This window comes from Bidens hawaiensis, unplaced genomic scaffold (genome assembly GCF_021521415.1).
Source record: "Bidens hawaiensis isolate Kalapana, Puna unplaced genomic scaffold, B.hawaiensis_p1.1 tig00000055_1, whole genome shotgun sequence".
Taxonomy (NCBI): Eukaryota; Viridiplantae; Streptophyta; class Magnoliopsida; order Asterales; family Asteraceae; genus Bidens; species Bidens hawaiensis.
Window position 1 is genome coordinate 8,482,611 of NW_027491016.1, and position 20,978 is coordinate 8,503,588.

General features: G+C 36.2%; 2 protein-coding genes and 1 non-coding gene across 3 annotated transcripts; 1 reads left to right on the forward strand and 2 right to left on the reverse strand.

Annotated features, from left to right (window-relative positions):
• The first annotated feature begins 2,008 nt into the window (after window positions 1-2,008).
• Window positions 2,009-2,113, forward strand: LOC143556899 (small nucleolar RNA R71). The gene has a single exon (XR_013139469.1). It is a non-coding gene; the product is annotated as a small nucleolar RNA R71 (small nucleolar RNA).
• A 4,797-nt stretch (window positions 2,114-6,910) lies between these two features.
• On the reverse strand, window positions 6,911-13,211 carry LOC143544782 (uncharacterized). The gene is made up of 4 exons (XM_077036816.1): window positions 12,966-13,211; window positions 12,849-12,902; window positions 7,595-7,799; window positions 6,911-7,488 (listed from the first exon to the last, which is right to left on the reverse strand). The coding sequence occupies exons 1-4, from the start codon at window positions 13,209-13,211 to the stop codon at window positions 6,911-6,913; spliced, it is 1,083 nt and encodes a 360-aa protein (XP_076892931.1).
• Window positions 13,212-13,583: 372 nt separating this feature from the next.
• LOC143536934 (protein LAZ1 homolog 1-like) lies at window positions 13,584-16,303 on the reverse strand. The gene is made up of 6 exons (XM_077030831.1): window positions 16,086-16,303; window positions 15,880-15,936; window positions 15,694-15,802; window positions 15,133-15,317; window positions 14,950-15,038; window positions 13,584-14,155 (listed from the first exon to the last, which is right to left on the reverse strand). The coding sequence occupies exons 1-6, from the start codon at window positions 16,299-16,301 to the stop codon at window positions 13,861-13,863; spliced, it is 951 nt and encodes a 316-aa protein (XP_076886946.1). The 5' UTR covers window positions 16,302-16,303; the 3' UTR covers window positions 13,584-13,860.
• Between the last annotated feature and the right edge of the window lie 4,675 nt (window positions 16,304-20,978).

A 20,978-nucleotide genomic window follows, 5' to 3' on the forward strand; every position in this document is an offset into this window, starting at 1 on the left:
TGAGCAACTTCACCTTCTCCTCACTCGACAAATCCGCAGAAATGATAACAGGAAGGCGAGACCCATCCTCCAAAAAGGCAGACTCCAAATGGGACGGGAGTTCCTTAAGCTCGATAGATGGTGGGTCCACAACAGAAGGTTTTGCCTTAGGCTCGGTAACGCGATCAACATCCTCAATCCTTTCTAAACACTCAGGAGGCTCGTGGTCCACACCACAGACCAACTCCTCAAATAGAGGTCCAGTGACCAAGTTAGAAATCCCTCCAACACACAACTGAGTATCCAGCGGATCCTCCTCACACGTGTCCTGTATGTGCTCACAAACGCAAGAATCGATAGTATCAATGTAGAGCACGTCATCATGATCATGTGGGTGGCGCATGGATCTTCCAATATCAAAGGTCACCTCCTCGTCTCCAACTCTAAGAGTGAGTCTGCCGGTACAGACATCAATGAGAGCTCTAGCAGTGGCTAGGAAAGGACGACCCAAGATGAGTGGTACATTTTTATCCTTATCCATGTCCAAGATCACAAAGTCGACAAGAAACACAAATTTGTCAATTTTCACAAGCATATTCTCAACTATACCTCTCGGGTATTTTACCGAGCGGTCGGCAAGCTGAATGCTCATGCGAGTAGGCTTAAGCTCACCTAGATCTAGCTTTGCAAAAACAGAATAAGGCATCAAGTTTATGCTAGCACCTAGGTCGGCTAAAGCGTTACTAACAGACAAACTACCGATCAAGCATGGAATGGTAAAAATGCCCGGATCGATCATTTTTTTGGGTAATTTATTTTGAAGGACGGCAGAACACTCCTCATTCAAAGTCACACAAGAAAGCTCCTCTAATTTCTTCTTATTCGAGAGGACCTCTTTCAGAAACTTAGCATACTTAGGCATTTCTTTCAACGCACCGAGAAACGAAAGATAAATGTGAAGCTGCTTAAAAAGCTCTAAGAATTTCCCGTACTGCTCTTTCATCTTCTGCTTCTTCAAACGACCTGGGTATGGAAAAGGAGGAACATAAGTCCTGACTGGCTCACTGGTTTGTGCGGTACTTTCTGGGGTTAACCTCTGGTGCACCTCACCAGGAGTCTCAGTCTCGATCTCATCGACAATCGGTTTTGGTGTGGAAACCGATGCATCAACAGGAATGGTGGATCTACCACTCCTCAGGGTAATCGCCTTAGCCTCGGCATTTGGATTAATCTCAGTGTTACTCGGAAGGATACCCTATGGCCTCGTAGAGAGGAGCTGAGCAATCTGTCCAACCTGATTCTCGATGTTTTGAATGGACGCTTTCTGATTCCTCAACTCGAGATCGTGTCTCTGGAGAGTCTCATCAATCTTCAGGTTCCTCTGTTCGGCCAGTTTGTTTGAGGTCTCGGTTTTAGCCAAAAGCTGAGTCAAAAGATTTTCAACACTAGATCCCCCACTAGACTGACCACTACTGCTGGAACCCTGAAACTGAGGCTTTTGCTGGTAAGATTGGTTCTGGGGTTGACTTTGGTAATTTGGATTTCGGTCAAACCCCGGTGGCTTTTGATTCTGATTTTGACTGCCACCACCATCTTTCCAGCTGAAATTTGGGTGGTTTCTCCATCCCGGGTTATAGGAGTTTCTGTAGGCATTGTTTTGGCGGCCTACAAAGTCAACATCCTCCACCACCATGGCCTGCTGGCACTGACTTGTCTGGTGTTTCCCGTCACACGCCCCACAACGAGAGCTAGATTTGGACAGATCGGATTGCATCTAGTCTAATCTTTTGGTCAAGGCTTCTAACTGAGCGGAAACAAGGGTATTAGAATCGACATGAAGAACGCCCTTAGTGGAAGGAATACTATGAGGCGGATTATATGCAAAACTCTTCTTAGCAGCTCGCTCCAAGACATCCAATGGCTCATTGGGAGTACACCTACGAAATCTCCTCTCGCAACCTGATCAACGGCCTGCTTCTATGCTCCGGATAAAGCATCAAAGAACGTACGACACTGAAGACCGCGACTCAAACCGTGATGAGGGCATTTTCTCAACAAGCCCTTGAACCTCTCCCATGCAGCATGAAGTGACTCGTCATCATCAACACGAAAACCAGTGATTTTTGCCCAGTATCTTGCAGTTTTATCGCGTGAAAAGTACTGAAGAAGAAACTGCTCAACCAATTGGTTCCAAGTGGTGATGGAACCGGAAGGGAGTGCCTCTAACCACTCCAAGGCAGCCCCGCGAAATGAGAATGGAAAAAGTCAGAGTCTCACGGCATCGTCCGTACACCCCTGAATTTTGAATGTCGCACATAATCGAAGGAAATGCGCAACATGAGAATGAGGGTCCTCATTCGAGAGGCCATGGAAAGAAACGGAATTTTCAACCATATGAATAATACTCGACTTAATCTCGAAACTCACGGTAATCTCGGGCTCCCTAACACTGCTGCCATAGCCATTGAGGGACGGCGTGGCAAAGTCATCCATGCGACCTTGATTGTTCGGATCCGCCATCTCTTCAACCTCGGGATTCGCGTCCTCCTCTACAACTTCGTTTTCAAAGACCTCGACAATCTCGCGTGCTCTCCTCCTCAAACCTTCTTGAAGATGTCGCTCGGGTTCAGAAAGGGGGGAAACAAGATCAGGACCGGGTGTGGTGGACATGCATCACCCGAAAGAAACGCGGAATGGAAACAAACAAGACACGGAGAACTCCCTAAAAATATAACTAATAAAATAAAACAAGATGAATAAAAATGAAATAGATAAAAATAAAATAGAGCAAAAATATCCACAAGGCAAATCAATTACTCGTATCGTTTTCAAAAGTAAAACACCGTGTCCCCGGTAACGGCGCCAAAAACTTGACGTGTGCGAATATATATATATAAAAATTTAAATAAAAGTTTCACACAAATCGGGTTTTAAAAATGGTTTTCACCAACAACCAAACCACACACGAAAGACAAGTGTACCTATCGTTTGTAGCAAAGTATCGGTAAGAACCGAGTGTCAATCCATGGACACGGTGAACTTTTGATAATAAATCTTTGTAATTAATTTAACCAAACAAGCAATCAAATTGGTTTTTCAAATTACTAACTAACATATAACAATAACAAAGCAAATAGAATACAACTAACAATCAATCCAAACAAAGCTACTTAGACTAAGCATCCACTTAAACTTAGTGACAAAATGACAATGATAATGGCAAACATCATAAGCAAGCATCAATATCAAATTCCAATCAAGGCAACCAAACACTAATAACAAGCATCATGAGGGGTGTTTTTCAAGATAATAACCATAGATTAGTAAGTTTGTCAAAACTACCTAATCTCATAATTAAAGGAAAGCTAGCATGAAAACAACAAACTAACCACCTAAAATCATGTAAAATAGACAAGCTCAAGAACACTAGTCAAACACATGAATCTTGTAAATTAGCAAAATATAAACTAAGGATTATGGCCTTAATCTCTAGCAAACATCAACCAACTCAAAGAATCATGTTATCATCATACAATTTTCCAATATCAAGTGATAGGTTTCATGCTTGTTAAAATTCATAACCAAGTTAATTTCCACTAGTCATTCCTAACTTAGTGATATAAACAAAGTATGCATACACAAACTAAGTTCATAAACAAATACTTAACACATAGTTTTCCAACATATTATGGCTAACAATCTACCAAACTAACAAGACTAGGAACTAAAACAAGCATTCAACCATTAAACTCTATTCAAGAACATGTCATAAACTTGAAGAACACCAATTTGCCAAAATCATGCATAGATAAATATCACATAAGTAAAAGTTTCAACATAATCTAAGTAACAAAAGTATTAGCCCATAAGGCTTGATACAACAAACAAAATCAAAGTAGTCTTACAAAGCATTGTTAAGAATAAGAAATTTCAAACTAAGATGAATGATGATTGCTACTTGCAAAGATGATCACACAAGATGGAAGTCTTGAATTCTCTTTAGAACACACACAATAAATTTCCAGCAATTTTAGAGAATTCCCCTAAGGCTCCACCCTTGAAATGAGGATAATGGAGGTGTATTTATGCATTCTGGACGTCTGGCACGGGCAGGTGCACGGGCACGCACGACCGTGCCTATTTGTGGAAAGTCAACCATTGGCTTTAATCTGACCAAAAAGTCAGATTTCTCTGTTCTGGCACGGGCTGGCACTGGCTGGTTATTTTGACTTTTCTCAGTATTAGATCATGCACTGGCTTGCACTGGCACATTTCCTAGTTGGCACGGTCCCATACACGTGCTGGCATGGTCGTGCAGGTCTGGCAGATTGCTGTTTTTGCCTCCGAAACGCCATCTTTTCATGTTTTCTTTGTCGGGCGGGCGCCCGGACCTGCAAATTCACAAATAACTCAAATAAGTACCTAAAACAATGAATTTGCATGGAGTTCGGCATAAATATGAGGATAATTCGATGCAATAAGATGTGCACTTTGTGTTACATCAGTAACCAAATGATAAAACGCGACCCACGCTTTAACTCGTTTATTATAGTAAAGTAGGTTAATTAAAGAGCTAATTTGATTTAATGTTAACCCAGATTCAACCCCTAACAATATAAACCGAACTAAGTTTGTCCATCTGAGCTACAAGTCTACAACTTTAACTCGTATTCAAATTTAGTTAGTTGGCAACTCTACAATTAAAATTTTCTTTTAAACTATAGCATGAGTATACTTGCAAATGGTCGTTAAGAGGATATATCTTAATGATGCATAGTGTTTTAATTGTTAAGATGCAACCTTTAAGTCTAAATGGTTAAGAGATAGCCTCTTAAGGTCGCCTCTTAACCGTTCAGACTTAAGGTCATCTTTTAACCATTAAGAAGCTACGAATCATGAAGATGTAGCCTCTTAACGATAACTAGTGCTTATTTGGTCTCTCGCACAATCATCGGAGAAATAACAAATGACTAGCTAACAAACGCGGTGTCGCTGCGGCACAAGTTTGTTCGGTATCAATTAAGACTTTAAGTTCGTCACAACATTGCCACTAAATTAAAAAAGATAAAGCTGTAGACTCCCAACACAATATTATGGCACAAATACAACTTACAATAAAAAACAACACGAATTTGCTTAGTATCGGTTGACAAGGCAAAGCCTTTACACATCTAGAATTAGGAGGGTTTAGAGATGTTTTGAGTTCAATTTCCACGTATGACAATAATTAAAATTAAATGCGCCGTTTAAAGAAAATGATTTCACTATATAAAAAGAATCGAATCCGTTCACTTGAAGATAAGTCTTGTTAGCTTAACTAATGAATGTGAACCAAACTAAGTCCACGTTCATTCAACAACTGGCTTTTAAGAAAGGCGTGGATATTATTTTTCTTTTAACTGAATATAATTTCAATTTGAGAGAAAAAAAAAACTCCAGAAATTAAAATTTTAATAAAATCTTTTAAAAAAACTTAAGTTTTCTACAAATACTACTATACCAGTAAATTTCAATATATACTACAAATTCTATATGCACATGTGTATATTTATGTATATTTCATATCTTTATTACAGTATGTTCAAACTCATTTTTATTAGCACGTATTCTATGCAATTACTATATTGGTTGCACTAGCTACCTCTTTACACTTTTGTTATTTGTTCTCTCTCTCATATCCAGTTTTCAGATAAATACAAATTAAACCTTTTGTTTCTTTTATTTGTTTTTTTTTTCTGTTTTTTATAATAATAATAATAATAATAATAATTATTATTATTATTACAGCAATATTTTGTTAACGTATATTTAGGCATTTAGCCTAACCCTTCAAAACTGCTTCGTTAAATAAGCTTAAGCTTAAGTTGAGGCTCATTTAAACAATGAGCTGTTCTAGACCAGTTTTCACGTATAGAGCTTGACAGGATTAGCAAGCCCTAAGTAAAAAGGTCTATAATTTATGAAAGTGTGATAACCTATAACCTTTATTCAATATGAAAAAATATACAATACAAGTATGATTACATATATAGTTACAGTAAAAGGTAACTAAAATGTACATGTGTGAAATTATTAAATAGTCAATAATTATTAAGAAGTCCATAAATAAGCCGAACATAAGCTTGAAAATTTTTAGATGAAACAAGCTCTAGTTTTAGATATATAATTCAAAAGTTAACGATAAGCTTAAACGAATTCGAGTTTGGCTCAACTCATTAAAATTTTATTGATTCATATGCATGGAAAGATTTTTTAATCAAACAAATATAGTGATTTAGATCCAGAAAGATGCCTTTTTAGTGTCTAGAAGTCAAGAAACTATCTTTATACGCAAAATCAGTTTCCACCAAATATTTCAATAATTAAACCTGACTAATGTATATTTTTCTAAAATGTGGATAGATTCAACCCTCAAGTTGTTATAAAACTTCAATAATATTGTTTTGCTTAATATAATATTAGTCGAAGTTGCAAATTATCAATTTATATGTTAATAGCTTTTATCTCTCGTATTACCAGTGACGGATCCAAGAATTTTTTTCAGTTGGTGCACGAATTATAGATGCTTCAATTTCATAGAGTCGGGTGTAAAAAAATTCCGGGTCGGTTCGATGGTTCGGGCAAAGTTCATTACACAATAAAAATACGATAAAATAATAAAAGAGACACCGCCATTAGAAATTAAAAAACACATAATAGAAATATAATAGTCTTACGAATTATAAAAAAACAATTATAGTTGTTCTCTACGAGTCTTCATCTTTTGAAATTGTTGCATTACTTCTTCAACCGACACTTGTTAGAGGAATTCTCTTTCAATGTAACAAATGCAAGAATCATTCATGTATCCATCCCACATCCTATTACACAAATCCGTTTTCACATTCTTCATTAAAGAAAAGCATCTTTCAACGCTTGTCGTTGCAACCGGCTAAACTAATGATAACTTGGTTAAACAATAGACTAACGGATAATCAGCGTGTAATCTTGTTTTCACCATCAATTTGGCAAGATCACCTAACCTACTCAATTTGGCAAACTGCTTATCTTCTATCACATTAGTAATGTAGTAGCCAAGTTCATATACAAGCTTCTCCTTTTCATCAAAATCAAAATCACATGGATACATATCGGCCAACATTAACAAGTTTGCTTTACTAAAGGCACTAAAATTACAAGACGGGCTCAAAGAACTCATACTAGTAAGCAATTTAGTGGTTACCTCATTAAAGTGGTTTCCAAGCTCTTGAATTTGAATATCGAGAACCGTGTTAAAATTACTAACCACATAATGGTGACGATTGGTGATACCGGTCTTCTTTCTTCGATATTTCAGATCAACATACTCGGCTTCCATATCAACCACTTCAATATCATATTTATCACAAAAGGATGTGGCATCTTCCAAAAGCGAGTCAAAACCTTCAAGCCGATAACCTTTTAGTGCTTCATCAGTTAACTTAACTAGCTTAACTGCATTCAATATATCTTGATCTTTTCTTTGAAGTGCTTGACACAATGTGTTAGTAACACCCAAGATCGATGTATTTCATCAAATGTAAATAAAATACAAAACTAAAAATTTTCATGTATAATTGAAGTCCATGTGCTTTACTTTTGTGATCTGAAAACTCTCCTGAATTTTCAATATATTCAAGCACGTCAATAACACTAGAATATAAAGTAACTAAACGAATAATTGTTTTTTCATGAGAACTCCAATGTGTATCCCCAACTCTTACAAGTGACAATTCTTGATTTTTTCCACTTCCGGATTCAATCTCAATATTTCTCTTCGACTCTCTCTTATCAAATCTATTCTTTTACAAGATGCAACAACAACATTTATTAAATTTGATAATTCTTTAAAAAATTTGAAAATCTCATGATGTTTGGTTGCAAGGCCCACAACAAGTTGAAATTGGTGAGCAAAACAATGAGCATAATTTGCTGAAGAATTTTCTTTCAAAATTAAAGCTTTCAAACCATTAACCTCACCGGACATATTTCTTGAACCGTCATATCCTTAGCCTCTAACCCTATCAATACTCAAGCTGTGGCGAGCAAATAATTTATAGATTGCAGCTTTAAGAGATAACGCGGTTGTTTCTGTTGGGTTTTAACAGGATTATCAAAGTCATAAAACCTTACTTTTATGAAAATGCAGCGGAAATTAGATTTAAATCTTGTTAATTTGTTGAATGTAAAACCAATTTACACATGCAAAACCCAAACCCGGATCCAAATACGAAAAACATACTAACAAGTACATGCATGTCACTATAAGTTCATGCATGTTAAACTACCTTTCATGTAAACCCAAAAGAAGATGAAAGAGATGGTGAAATAGTATGCAAGAACTTCAATGGGAGTTCCTCAAGCTTTCATACCCCAAGCTCCCGACAAAACACCTCTTAGCTAGGATTCTTTACACTTGAAATTCGCCTCCTTATTTTCCTTTTTTTTTGGCCGAAAATAAGAAGGAAAGGAGAGGAGGAGAGTTTGTTTTTGTTACTTGAGAAAATTATGAGAGAAAGAAAGGGATTTTTGGTTGTCTTTCAAAACCACCTCACAAGTCCACCACTCACCAAGCTTGCATGTCTCCACTATGAGATAATAATAATATAAAAATGAAGAGAGAAAGAGAGGGAGGGGGGCGGCCACCCTCTCACCCACTTCAAATTTTTATACAAGTTTTATAATATATAACTTCTTATGTTATGTAATTCCATTTTTATAAAATTGTAACATAACACATTTCAAACAACATGCAAATTGATAAGTGTTACACATTGTTATTTAACCATCTTAAGTAACATTATGTAATGTCCTCTCTCGAAATATAAATCATCCGTATGATTTATTCATTTCACAAGTACATTGTATTGAGAAACCCTTTCCAAATAACATAAGTATCAATATTTATTTACTTATGATCATATCATATATAAACAAATATAATTGGTGTTTGTCTAGCTTGTTATTGGGTATGACCTGACTTGGATCATAACGTACTAGCCACATCAATAATAATATGTGTCTTGGTCAGACCGAGTCCAATAGTTTCCATAACATGAACAAGGCCAATAAATCGCTCCTTCACAAATCCTAATTTGTCAGCATATCTTAAAACCACGGTCATTTATTCCTTTCTAGAATTATCTCTCGATTCATCAACTAATATGGAAAAGACATCATCACCAAGTTCTTCAATTATCCTCTTTAATACTTCTTCGGCAAAACAATTACAAAGTTCTTTTTGGATTGATGGAGACGTCATTTGGTTATTCCTGGGAGCATTACCTAATATAACCTTACCAATTTCTTCATTTAGTTCTCCAAACATTTTTAAGAACTCGATAAAAGCTAACAAACCATTCAACAATGCTTTAGTAAGTCTAGCTGAAGCATGTAATCGGATTCTATATTGTTTTTTATGTATATTTGTTCCATTGTCAATGGCCACATGTATAGATTGAGCTTGGTTAGGTAAGTCTTCCCCCTTTTTACGCACTTTGTTGTGAAAACTATTGCACTTACCAACATGGTTGCTAAAATTCTCCCGACACCTATTCCAACATCGCAATCCTTCACTTAGAAATGCATCATTTTTTCCACTTTCCTTAAACAAGTAACAATACAAACAATACACTTTATCCGCTTTGACACTATATTCCAACCAATTTCCATATTCAGTAGTGTACCATTCCTCATTAAACGCCTTAATTTACCACTAAAATTTGTTAGAGGAAAATCATGCCCGGTTGATTGACACGGACCTCTAAGTAGATATGCCCGTCTAATTTCATCTTTTTGACTTAGGTGATAAGATGAAATTGGTTGCCTTTCGGAAAGATCCCATGGAAGATCATCCAAATTTATTTTTGACGGTTTACTACTTGAAGATGATGATCCAAGGTTCGATGGTTCTCTTTGGAAATATCTCGTGATGTTCATAATACCTACAAATCAACAATTACAAGCTAACAAATTAAAAACTAAGAAACTAACAAATTAAAACTAAATTTAATAAATAACTTAACAACTAACAACATAAAAAAAACAATTAACAAGAACAAGTAATTAGCATTTAACAAATGAATGTGAACATACCTTCAAAGTGGGAGGATTCGAGCTTTGAGGAAGAGCAGAAGGCTGAAAGCAGGTGTGGAGTGTGGACGTGTGGCTGGCAGGAAAAAGAGAGGGCCAGCGGGCAGCGGCGGTGGTCGGAGAACAAGCCAGGCCAACGGGCAGCGATGGTGGGCGGTGGTCGGAGAGTCAGCTTTGTGTGTGCGTGAGTCTTGAGAGGCAGCGGTTGTTAGATATGTGGTAAAACTTAAAACCCTTAATTGATATAACATATAAGTCTTAATTAAAAAAACAGTTCAAAAATAACGCATCATGACTGGATCAAATCCGCGACATCACCCTTACAAAACCAAGTTTTTACCAGCAGACCAGCGCTTATAGTTGAGATTAGGGTGGTTCCTTCCTAATTTATAAGGTGGTTCCTATAATATTTTGTATATAAAAGTACACTATTATTTCGAAACTCGGGTAGTTCCGGGGAACCACCCCCTTTCTATATAAATCAGCCCCTGCGTATTACGGGGTTATTTTACATTATTCATTTCTAATATTTATATGTTTTTTTGGATTTTAATAGAAGTTAATAATATACTTACGATTTGATGATGAAAGGGTTTCACAAATAAATGAGATATTATAATCTGGTTTAAAAGCTATCTGGGTTTGGTGAGACCCATGACCTGCTTATTCTTTTTTACTATAAAATTGCTTCTTAATTATAAAAAATATTTTTTAAAAAAACATCGGATATTAAAATTTTAGTATATCCCTATTTTATAAGATTTTTTATATCAAATATTTGATGAGATTAATTTTTAATTTATTGAGATGTTATAAGCCGTTTAAGGGCTATCTGGGTTTGGTGAGACCCATACCCGTGAATTCGGGTCAAATGTATGAAAAACCTCCATTTACAAATAAAGCAATCTGGTGGCTTGAAAGAATTTACGAAGTAACCAGAGAACTTTTAAAAATTTCGTATATATATATTTAAGATTTAAGATATTAGATATTTAAAGGATTTAATTGATAGCAAATGATATCTAACGTTTTGAAGAAGTGACAAATTATACCCAAGTATTTTTATTTTGAGTCGATTTAAATTAAGCCATATTTTTACTTGTTAATTTGGACAACTTGGAGAGCAGCGTATCCAATGGTGGATCTATGAAGCGTCTATGCATAGCCCCCGATTATCTCTTAACTTTGTTGATGAAGTGAAAAATTAGTCTAGGCTTTTTCCATTTTAACAGACCACGACTAACGAATTACTAACTCCGTTAGTTTGATGATGATGTGGCATGCATACGTGTCAGAAACGTCCTTATATGGCAGATACGTGACAAGATCAAGCTTATGTGGCATATTACACAATCACTACCAACACCTCTCTCTCTCTCTCTCTCTCTCTACTCCATCATCATCGGTCCTCCACCACCACCTGCCACTACCATACCAACACCTACCATCACCTTCATTAAACCCTAGTCCTATTCACCTTCATCATCTGTTTCTTTTTCAGGGGTTAGGTTTATATAGCTAGAAAATTGGGGATCTGGCTTGATTATATCGTGACGGAGATAACGGTGAATGATAAGGTGGACGACGATTTACATCGTGGCAGTGAGGGGAAATGCGAGTGCTGTGGATTGATTGAAAGGGTGGTGTTTCCGGTGACGGTTGCAGACGAGGCGGTGGCGACAGTGTGCCAACGTGGTGGCGGTACAGAGATTGAGCGGAAGTTGCAGGTACAGAAGCAGAGCAAAAGTTGCAGGTGGTGGCCGGAGAACATGGTGGTCGCCGATAATTTCTGTTTGGATCTCCACCGCCGGTGGCCGACAAATAAGATAATGGTGGGGCTTGTGGGTTCCACAGGTGGTTGTAGGGAATGGACATGGTGGTGGTTAGATCTTGTTCGCAGTCACCGGAGAAAGGTCGTTTCCGGCATGGCGTTGTTAAAATTGGTGATATTGGATTGAGATATGAGGCTGGAGTATATAATGTTTGAAGGTTTGGTGATGAAATTACCAATAGGTCTTGAAATTGTTGAGAGGATTAGAAAAAGATTGGTCTTGATAGAGCCTTTGTGAGGGGCTTCTTTTCAATATTTGAGGAAGAAAAGGAAATGGCAAAATGAATCTGAAGATGGTGAAAATGTGTAACATTTGGGATGGTGAAGAAGAAGGTGGCGGTGGTTACTGGTTGGTGGTGGTGGTAGTTGCAGGCTATCAATGGTGAGAGATGGATGGTGGGGCTTAAAAGAGATGGAGGATGGAGATGAATTTTTTGTTTGAATAAATAATAATACATAAAAATCTTACTAAAGGGTCCAGCGCCACGTAATCGTGCCACATAAGAGTTTTTTTTACAGCTGGGATAGCCATGTCATCATCAGACTAACGGAGTTGACATCCGTTAGTCGCGGTCTGTTAAAAACAAATACCTCTTTAGTTGGGAGCGCCACCAGGCAAGTGTGAAGTTGGGACCATTATTTACCAATAGGGCATAGTTGGGATTATTTAAAACCAATATGCCTAAATAAAACCTATAATTAATATACATTTAAATAATTATAAATGTACACAATTAATTAATAAATAATAAACGAGCCGAGGCCAAGCGTAGAAAACTACTGGCGGACCGAGCTTGAGGTCTCTGTAAATTAAACTAACAGAGACATCATATGCCACGTCACCAGTTTGCCCTTACAAAAAAGTTTTTAATGCATGGGTCTTTATAAAAAAGTTCAAAACAGTTTTTGAGTAAATAAACATTGTTACCCAACAAAAATCAAACCGACCCGACCCATTTCTCGTCCCGTCAACTAGCATCCTCTAATAATAAGAAAACAAAAACATTCAAACTAAATAAAAAGAGTAAAAAGTTAATAAACTCACAATTTCACCACTTCCAACAACCACATCACGAACACTCTGATGCAACTTCATACGTTGCACCATGTCATCATGATGACCGAACCGCACCTTTGTGGTCCTCTCACAGTCCCGAACCTCATCTGGAGCCGGTTCGGTTCCCAATGATGCATAGTCAGCCATGACCGCAACATTTCTAACACATCTTTCTCCCCGTTTATAAGGCACCGCAGGAAATACATATAAATGCACCACTGCAGCAACCGCCATCTATTCAACAATGTTAAATATAGTTATTTACGAGTCATTATTATTAATGGTTTCAGCCCACGAGGCCGTCATTAGGCCTGTAAATGAACAGTACGTTCAGTGAACCGTTCCGCAGAAAGTTTATGCTCGTTTATTTATTAAATGAATGAACACGGACATTTTTTTGATCATTTAGTTAAACGAACGAACATGAACAGAGGTCTCGTCTTTCATTTATGTTCATGAATGTTCGTTTATGTTCATTCATTACATTTGTTTTAAGTTCGTTAGTGACTTGGTGTATATTTTCGTTTATATTTTTAAGGTCCATTACAATTTAGTCTAATTATATGAAAATAAAATATCACCCATTACAATTCAGTGTAGTTTTATTAAATTTTAGGTTCGAGAATTTGATATTCTAGTTTACTTTTATTTGGTGTTCGCTCAATTATGTCCGTTTGTGTTTGTTCTTCTGTGTTCAGTTATGCTTGTTCGCATTCATGAACCCTTTATTATACTGTTAGCAAGCGAACATAAACGAACACGAAGACGTACATAAACAAGAAAACTTCATACAATTAGTTGTTCACATTCAATCATTTAAAGTTAAAAGAACGAACACAAACATGCTCCATTCGTGTTTGTTTGGTTCGTTTCCAGGCCTAATTTACAAGAAAAACAGAAATTTTAAGAATTCATAACTCACCTCGATGCATATCATATAATCTTGGATGCGAGTTTTTAACTCCTGAGCTAACGAGCCTCGAAGAGCTCCCATAGAGAAAAGAAATGCAATAATTACACCTTGCCACCATGTTAAGAATACTATTGATTTAAATGTTAAAAACTTAGCCAATGGTTTAATTGGTGCTAATTTATCTTTGATTACTGAGTAAAACTGCACGAGACAATATAACGCCCAGCTTTGGCTGAAATTAAGAACCAGTGCTAAGTACGGATAGCTGCAAAAAAAAAACAAAGAAAGAAAGAAAAGAAAAAACCTGTGTCACAAAATCAAACAGGTAAAATGTATTTTAGAAATCGCTTTATTAAAAAAAATTATATTGATACAGTCAATTGTCAAACATTAATACGTAAATCATATCATTTGATAAATTTGTTTAGTCATATTTACAAACCAATTTATTGAAAAGTTACAATATTTTCTGACAAAAAGTGTTCCGGGCCAACGCCACCGAACCCGTTTAAAGCCAAACAATAAATAACCAATTTTGGCACCAACCCATTTTACGACCACTACGGGTGTGCATGGGTCGGATTTGGTACAAAACCGTAACAATAACTTAACCGGAGAATGATAATCGATCGGCTATGTTGAAGTCAGCTATGGTTAATCGGCTTTACATGTTGATTCGGTTCGGTTATAGGCTGGTTAACCGTGAACTAGATTTGGCCATGACTAAAAGTTTAGGCTTAAAATAAGCACTTAATAATTTACGGTTAGAGATTTGGGCTTAAATATCTTGAGCTTTATCATTTGGCATTTGTATATATTACATAGTAGGTTGGTTCAGTTAGCCATGGTATCTTAGGTCAGTTCGGGTTTGTCAGGGATGGAAATATGAGTAACCCATAACTGGCCCACCAATTTCAGTTTTCAGAAAACTCTAAACCGGCCCACCGGTTTTTGGTTCGGTTCAGTTCGGTTATATCGATTAATTCGGTTATGGGTCAATTAATTTGGTTTTATGCACACCCCTAACAACCACTACATGATATTTCAAAAGCATCTTACGCGCATCCCCATTCAAACTGTCCTTCACCATAAACACCAAGAAACTGAAACAACATTGCCAACAGCCCGCATATGAGCTTCAGTATCATCTGCAAACAAAAACTTTTCATGATGAGGTGGAAATTTTAAAACATTTAATTGGCACAATGATAAATAAATAAATAAATAAAAGAGTGTACATACATATTGCACAATCCCAATTTTTACAGCTTGGTAAAAATTAGGACCAAGATACCATTCCCGCAGCACTAAATTCAATGGGAACGGATGTTCCACAACTCCATAAGTATATGATTCTTCTATAAGAGGAATGCTAGAGGTGATTAGGCTTTTACTTTCCATGAATTTAATAGTATTATCCTCTCCACCTTCAATAAGATAACAAAATTTGTCAAATATATTAATTAACAGAATATTTGAGTACCAGAATATGCCAAAGTATTGCATTAGTGCATATACAGACACATAGAACACAATATCAAAGCAAAGTATAATACATAGTAAGGCTGGCAAAACTGAGTGGGTCAAAACTGGTCATTTTAAAAAGTATCAATCGTAATCAAGTTTCCCAAGTGTTCCACCAAAGTCACTCACAGTTTATTTGTTCTTCTAAAAGTCACTCATATGGTGTAACTTACTCTATTTATATATGATTAGGTAAAAAGGTAAAATGTTGATACAATAATAATCTAAGTTTATTGAAATAAATTATCAATGAGAAGGTTATTATCAACAAGAACATACCTAAACAGGCTATCAGATATCTCTCAAAGCAATACAAAGCAAATGCTTCATAACAATCCCTGATTCTTTCATAATTAAATGCAGCATCTGAATCCAACAGTGACAAAAACTGTCCACATTCCAAAAAGTCAAAATTAGAAACAAGTAGGGATGAAAAAAGAAAATTACAAAATGGATTTTTCATACCGATTCCAGTGCATAAACAGGAACCATCAAAATGAGCCCAATTAGAAACTTCTGCTCCTGAAATTAAATTAATTATCACTTCCATCAGTTTAAGATAATACAAATAGCTAGCTAAGATCCAATTATCGCCAACTGCGATCAAGGCTTGACCCAGTTGATGTTAAATAAAGGCAAAATCTAATGTTACATAACAGAAAATGAAATACCTCAGCTTGATTGTAAGAAGATAAGTGCTCAAAGATTAGATACATTGAGAGGATCAGCACAACGAGTGCACAAAAGCTTGAACTGAAGATTGTCCAGTTGTAGAGAAAAGAATGACTGTCATCAAGTTTTGTTGACCACATTGATAATGATCTGCTAGAAGATTCTGCCAGAGTGAGAGTGAAAGATAGAGAATGTAACACTTCTCTCCATCCCATTAGAAACAATGAAACATACGCCAATAACACTTCCACTACAATGACATAAAATGGATTAGTAAAACAACTTTATAATATGTTGTAATTGGCTGTCTAAAAGAACACCACTAACACACTATACAGACACCATTGACATGTCATACGGGGTAATATAACGTGTTAAACTGGTACATGATACGCACCATAATGCGGTACGTGACAAAGTCATTGAAAAAGTCATACGGCCTGTGTGACAATTTTTGTCATGTCATACGATACGAATGATGACGTCACTTGGTGTCTGGTGTATCTATAGGATCACTTGTAATTTCATAGTTTTGATTGACTTGCATATGCATAATCTTATGCATAGATCATAAACAGTTGTTTACATATGCAATGATAATCAAATGCATAAGAACTAGATATAAACTATGCAGTCAATATTGGTGGGATATCAGTTATCGGTCCTCAAGTGAAATATCAATCCAAATATCTGTCAGAATATCGATACCTATCAGTGTTTTAAGTCTTAAATGTCAATTGCTCGTGTTTTAAGTCTTAATCAGTTCCTACTTGCTACAATTGTTGGTGTTTTGCAAGTTGCAAAATGATAATTTGTTAATGGTAGCAGAGTATACTGAATTGTTAGTGTAAAATTGCTATATATATGAATTTTGCATGATATTAAAATTACCGATATCCCACCGTAATAACGGATATCTCAAATATCAGTCGAAATTTTTCCACATTAGCTGTGGTTAGATAATAAACTGCTATAAATCTGCTATGTAGATGCTCAGAGTACTTAGGGCTAGGTATTCTAGGCAACCAATGCTATCTTCTAAATTTCATTCTTCATAAATTCAAGTCCAGTAATATGCAAACAATGAGGATCAGATTAACACAAATTCTTTCTACAAACCCGAACCAAAATAAAATAAAAAAATGACATCCTCTGATAAACCCTGTCGACCAGCCTAAAAGCACCAGAGACGATTCAACACGTAATTGAAAGCATGCACAGAAAATCAATCCACAACAGAAACACATTACACAAATTCACTATCGTTAAACCCTAGAGAAGGTTAACTTACAATATGAACTGATCGCTTTTGCGACTCCCAATGTAACTGTGTGCAGATAGTTGAAGACTCCTGTACAATATGACAAGCTGCAAATTATTGCAGAAATATATAAATGTATAGAATTGAGTGAAAGTTTTTATAGAGTTTTGAGTATGATCGCAAGCGTTGGCGGTTGGGTGAAAAGTGTGAGGCTTGGGGATATGTGTAGCGTTATTGGGGTGATCGTATTCGTACGGTGACGTGGATATTTCAACTAACTTACGGATGATGCGATTAGGGGGTAAAGCAACTAACGGAACTGAATCAAATGTTAATACAACGGATAAGGATCCCTTCTCCATATTGGTACTCTTTTGAACCATATTGTTTTTGGTTTGTGTTTTTACGGTATTATGATATGATATAGATCTCGAAGTTGTATACAATATATTTTTGAACCGACGGAATATAATTACGTACTTCAACTAGTAGACGATGATAAAAACTGAATACTTAATCTTTTTGTATTTAAATAGTTTTTGTTTGGTAATTGTTTTCAATTGTTTACATAATTTGTATTTATTTTTTTTTTAAACAATGAGTAATGAAAACTAAGTGGTATTCGAAAATTGATACTGTTACCGGCATTCAGTTTTATATGGTTTCGGTTTTGGTTTCGGTATGAGTTGTTTTGGTGTTTTTGCATCATCGGTGTCAAATTAGTACCGTATCGTTGTAATCGGTACAATATTAATTTATGTTTACTCGTTTTCATTGTTTTGAAAAATTAAAAAAATGATTTGGGTGAGACCTTTAGCAGTATTTTAGCATTTTATGAGTTTTTGTTTTCACTTTATACATATGTATCATCTTGTATATGTTTTTTTGCTGTATCGCACAAGAAACTATGATGAGTAACGTATTTAACTATTTTGTAATTTTTGAAAAGTAAACACTAAGGTAACGTTTGGGATGTAAAGCAGTGACCGGGAGAATGAAATGATTCATCGCCTGGGAATGGAAAAAGTGATGTTTGATTGTTCAATGGAATTGACTAATCCATTACACATAGAATCATATTCCATCAAAACTATTCATTCTCACCCCTGTCTTTTTTTTTCATTTCATTCATCTTTCACCCTACTTTTTCAACAACATACACCACCATTTAACAACAATAATAACCACCACTACCACTGCCACTACCATCACCTGGCCGTCGCCGCCACCACCACCACCAGCACTACTATCGCCGCTGCCGCCACCATCGCCACCACCGCCACCTTACAATCAACGTTACCACCGCCGTCATCGTCGTTGCGGTAATCACCACATCATTGTCATCCCGCAACAATTGTCATCGTCTCCGCTTGGTTATCACCACCACCACCCTGTCGCTGCCTGACTACCACCTGCCTACCATCACCGTTGCCGCCACCCTACCATCGCCATCACTATTAATGTTACCACCGCTTGACCACCGCCACCCCCCACCACCGCTACCACCACAACCATCGCCCGTGTTGTCTGACCGCCACCACCACCATTGCCACCGCCACCACCAGTTTCGTCACCAGAGCTACCACAACCACCGTCGCTAATGTAGTTTTTTTTTTATTTTGGTAAAAAAAAATATTTTGAGACAGGAATGTTTTTATTATTTCTATTTCATTCCTACAGTTTTTTCAGATACCAAACAGCATAAAGTAATAATTTATTTTATTCATATAGGTTAACCAAACAAGACAAAGGAATGTAATTATCCATTTCATTTCTTTGTTTATTCCATTCCTTCTCTCATTTTATTCCCCTCTTCATTTCATTACCTCCGACCAAACATACCCTAAAAGTGAGATTTTGACATTTTGTGCTACTTACTACAAACTTATTGTCCAAGAAAAGCAGCATTTTCTAACCATAAGGACTAATTTGAAAACCATTTATTTGCAGCAGGGTCCCTGTAATTTCAAGGTGTTCAGTTCCAACCCCCAATTCCATATATCTCCAAATCACCGGTTGACTCGTACAATTAAATCACCCACCCAAAATCCACTCACCGAAACGAAGATCCTTTCTTTCAACAATGATATCATGGAAACGCAATCACAACGAATTCTAGGGTTCTTTCTTCAATTACAGGTATTCTTCATTCTCTCGCACTGTTCATTTAGGGTTTATAGATTCCTTTATCAATTACACAGCTTATTATAATTCAGTGTCATCGTTAACCCTAGAGGATTAATTAGACGTTAGATCTTGTGATTAGGTTTTGCTTTTATCCGTCAAACTGTTCGTAGACTGAAGTGATTAGTGTTTATTGTGTCTGTTAATTCAAATTAGGAAATGATCGATGCTAATCCAGTTTTCAGTGTAGTACGCAAGTGCTTATATGTGTGTATGTATATTATGTGTTTTACCTTTTGTCTCTTCAGTTTCTTATTTTAGCTTACTTTATGTAACAGCAGTAGGCGAATATCAGGGTAAACATGTAGTATTAGGATAGCTTTATAGGTTAAGCAACTTGCAATAGAAGCCAATGAAGTTGTTCTATTATAAGCAAATAGGTTGTGTAGACACCTTAAGAAACTTTTAGAAAATTGATATGATTTTGGCGTGTCCTCGAGGTCTCTGATTTCAGATTTCTTAGGTATAGGGATTTTAACAAAGAATCTTGCTTAACCGTTAAGATCAGTGGACAGACAGATGCTAATAATGTGCAAACTACATAAAGCAAGTCTTTATATAGTTGGTGGATCACTAGACCTCACCTAATTTGCAGCTTTCATAGCACATAAATGCCTTAACTTGTTTAAATTATTGGAATTTTGGTATAAGTGTATTTTTATTTTTGTGTTAGTTTGTTTATTTTTTTGTGCACAGTGCACTTGATCAAATTATATCTTATGCTGGTTATAGATAGTGATTAATTCTACAATAATCTACAATAATGCAACAAATAGTATATCCAAAAGGTTACTCTTACTTGTTCGTTTTAGCTTTATGTGTAAATCTAGGCGCCTTGTATATCGCTGGCATGGGATATGTTCTTGATTCCTTTGTTTTTTTGTGATCTTTACATGTGTAGATGGCTGTGTATTTTCTCGTCCACGTGATATTATCTTCAAAAGTCATATCCTCGTCTTGTGGTTCCACATATTCAAATTGTGGAATTCCACGTTGCTCTTTATTGACAACCTTTCTTGATCATGGGCAACACATAGGCAATATGTTTACTCAACCAAGCATGTTCATCTAGTCCATCTATATAATAAGAAACCACATTTCAACATTTTCAAGCTATCGTTTTTTAGCACGTAACGGTTTTAAAGAGCTCTTTTACATGACATTGTTTAGTCGTCGATTGTTTTGGAATTGTCGTCAAATTGCTTGCAACAGTCTTTGAAAACATACATGGCCATACGCCTTCTCCATGTGCTACGTTGTGAAAAAAATATGAAGCTAATGATGCGAAAATAGTGAAAAATAAAAGGATAATGATGAGCATATTCTGAAAAATATACAGAGGCTAGCAATGAATTTCATATAAGGTTTTAACCGTCATATTTTGATACCGCAAAAGCTATAAATTTCATATAAGCTATGATGCGTAACTAAAGCTCAAAGCTTTACA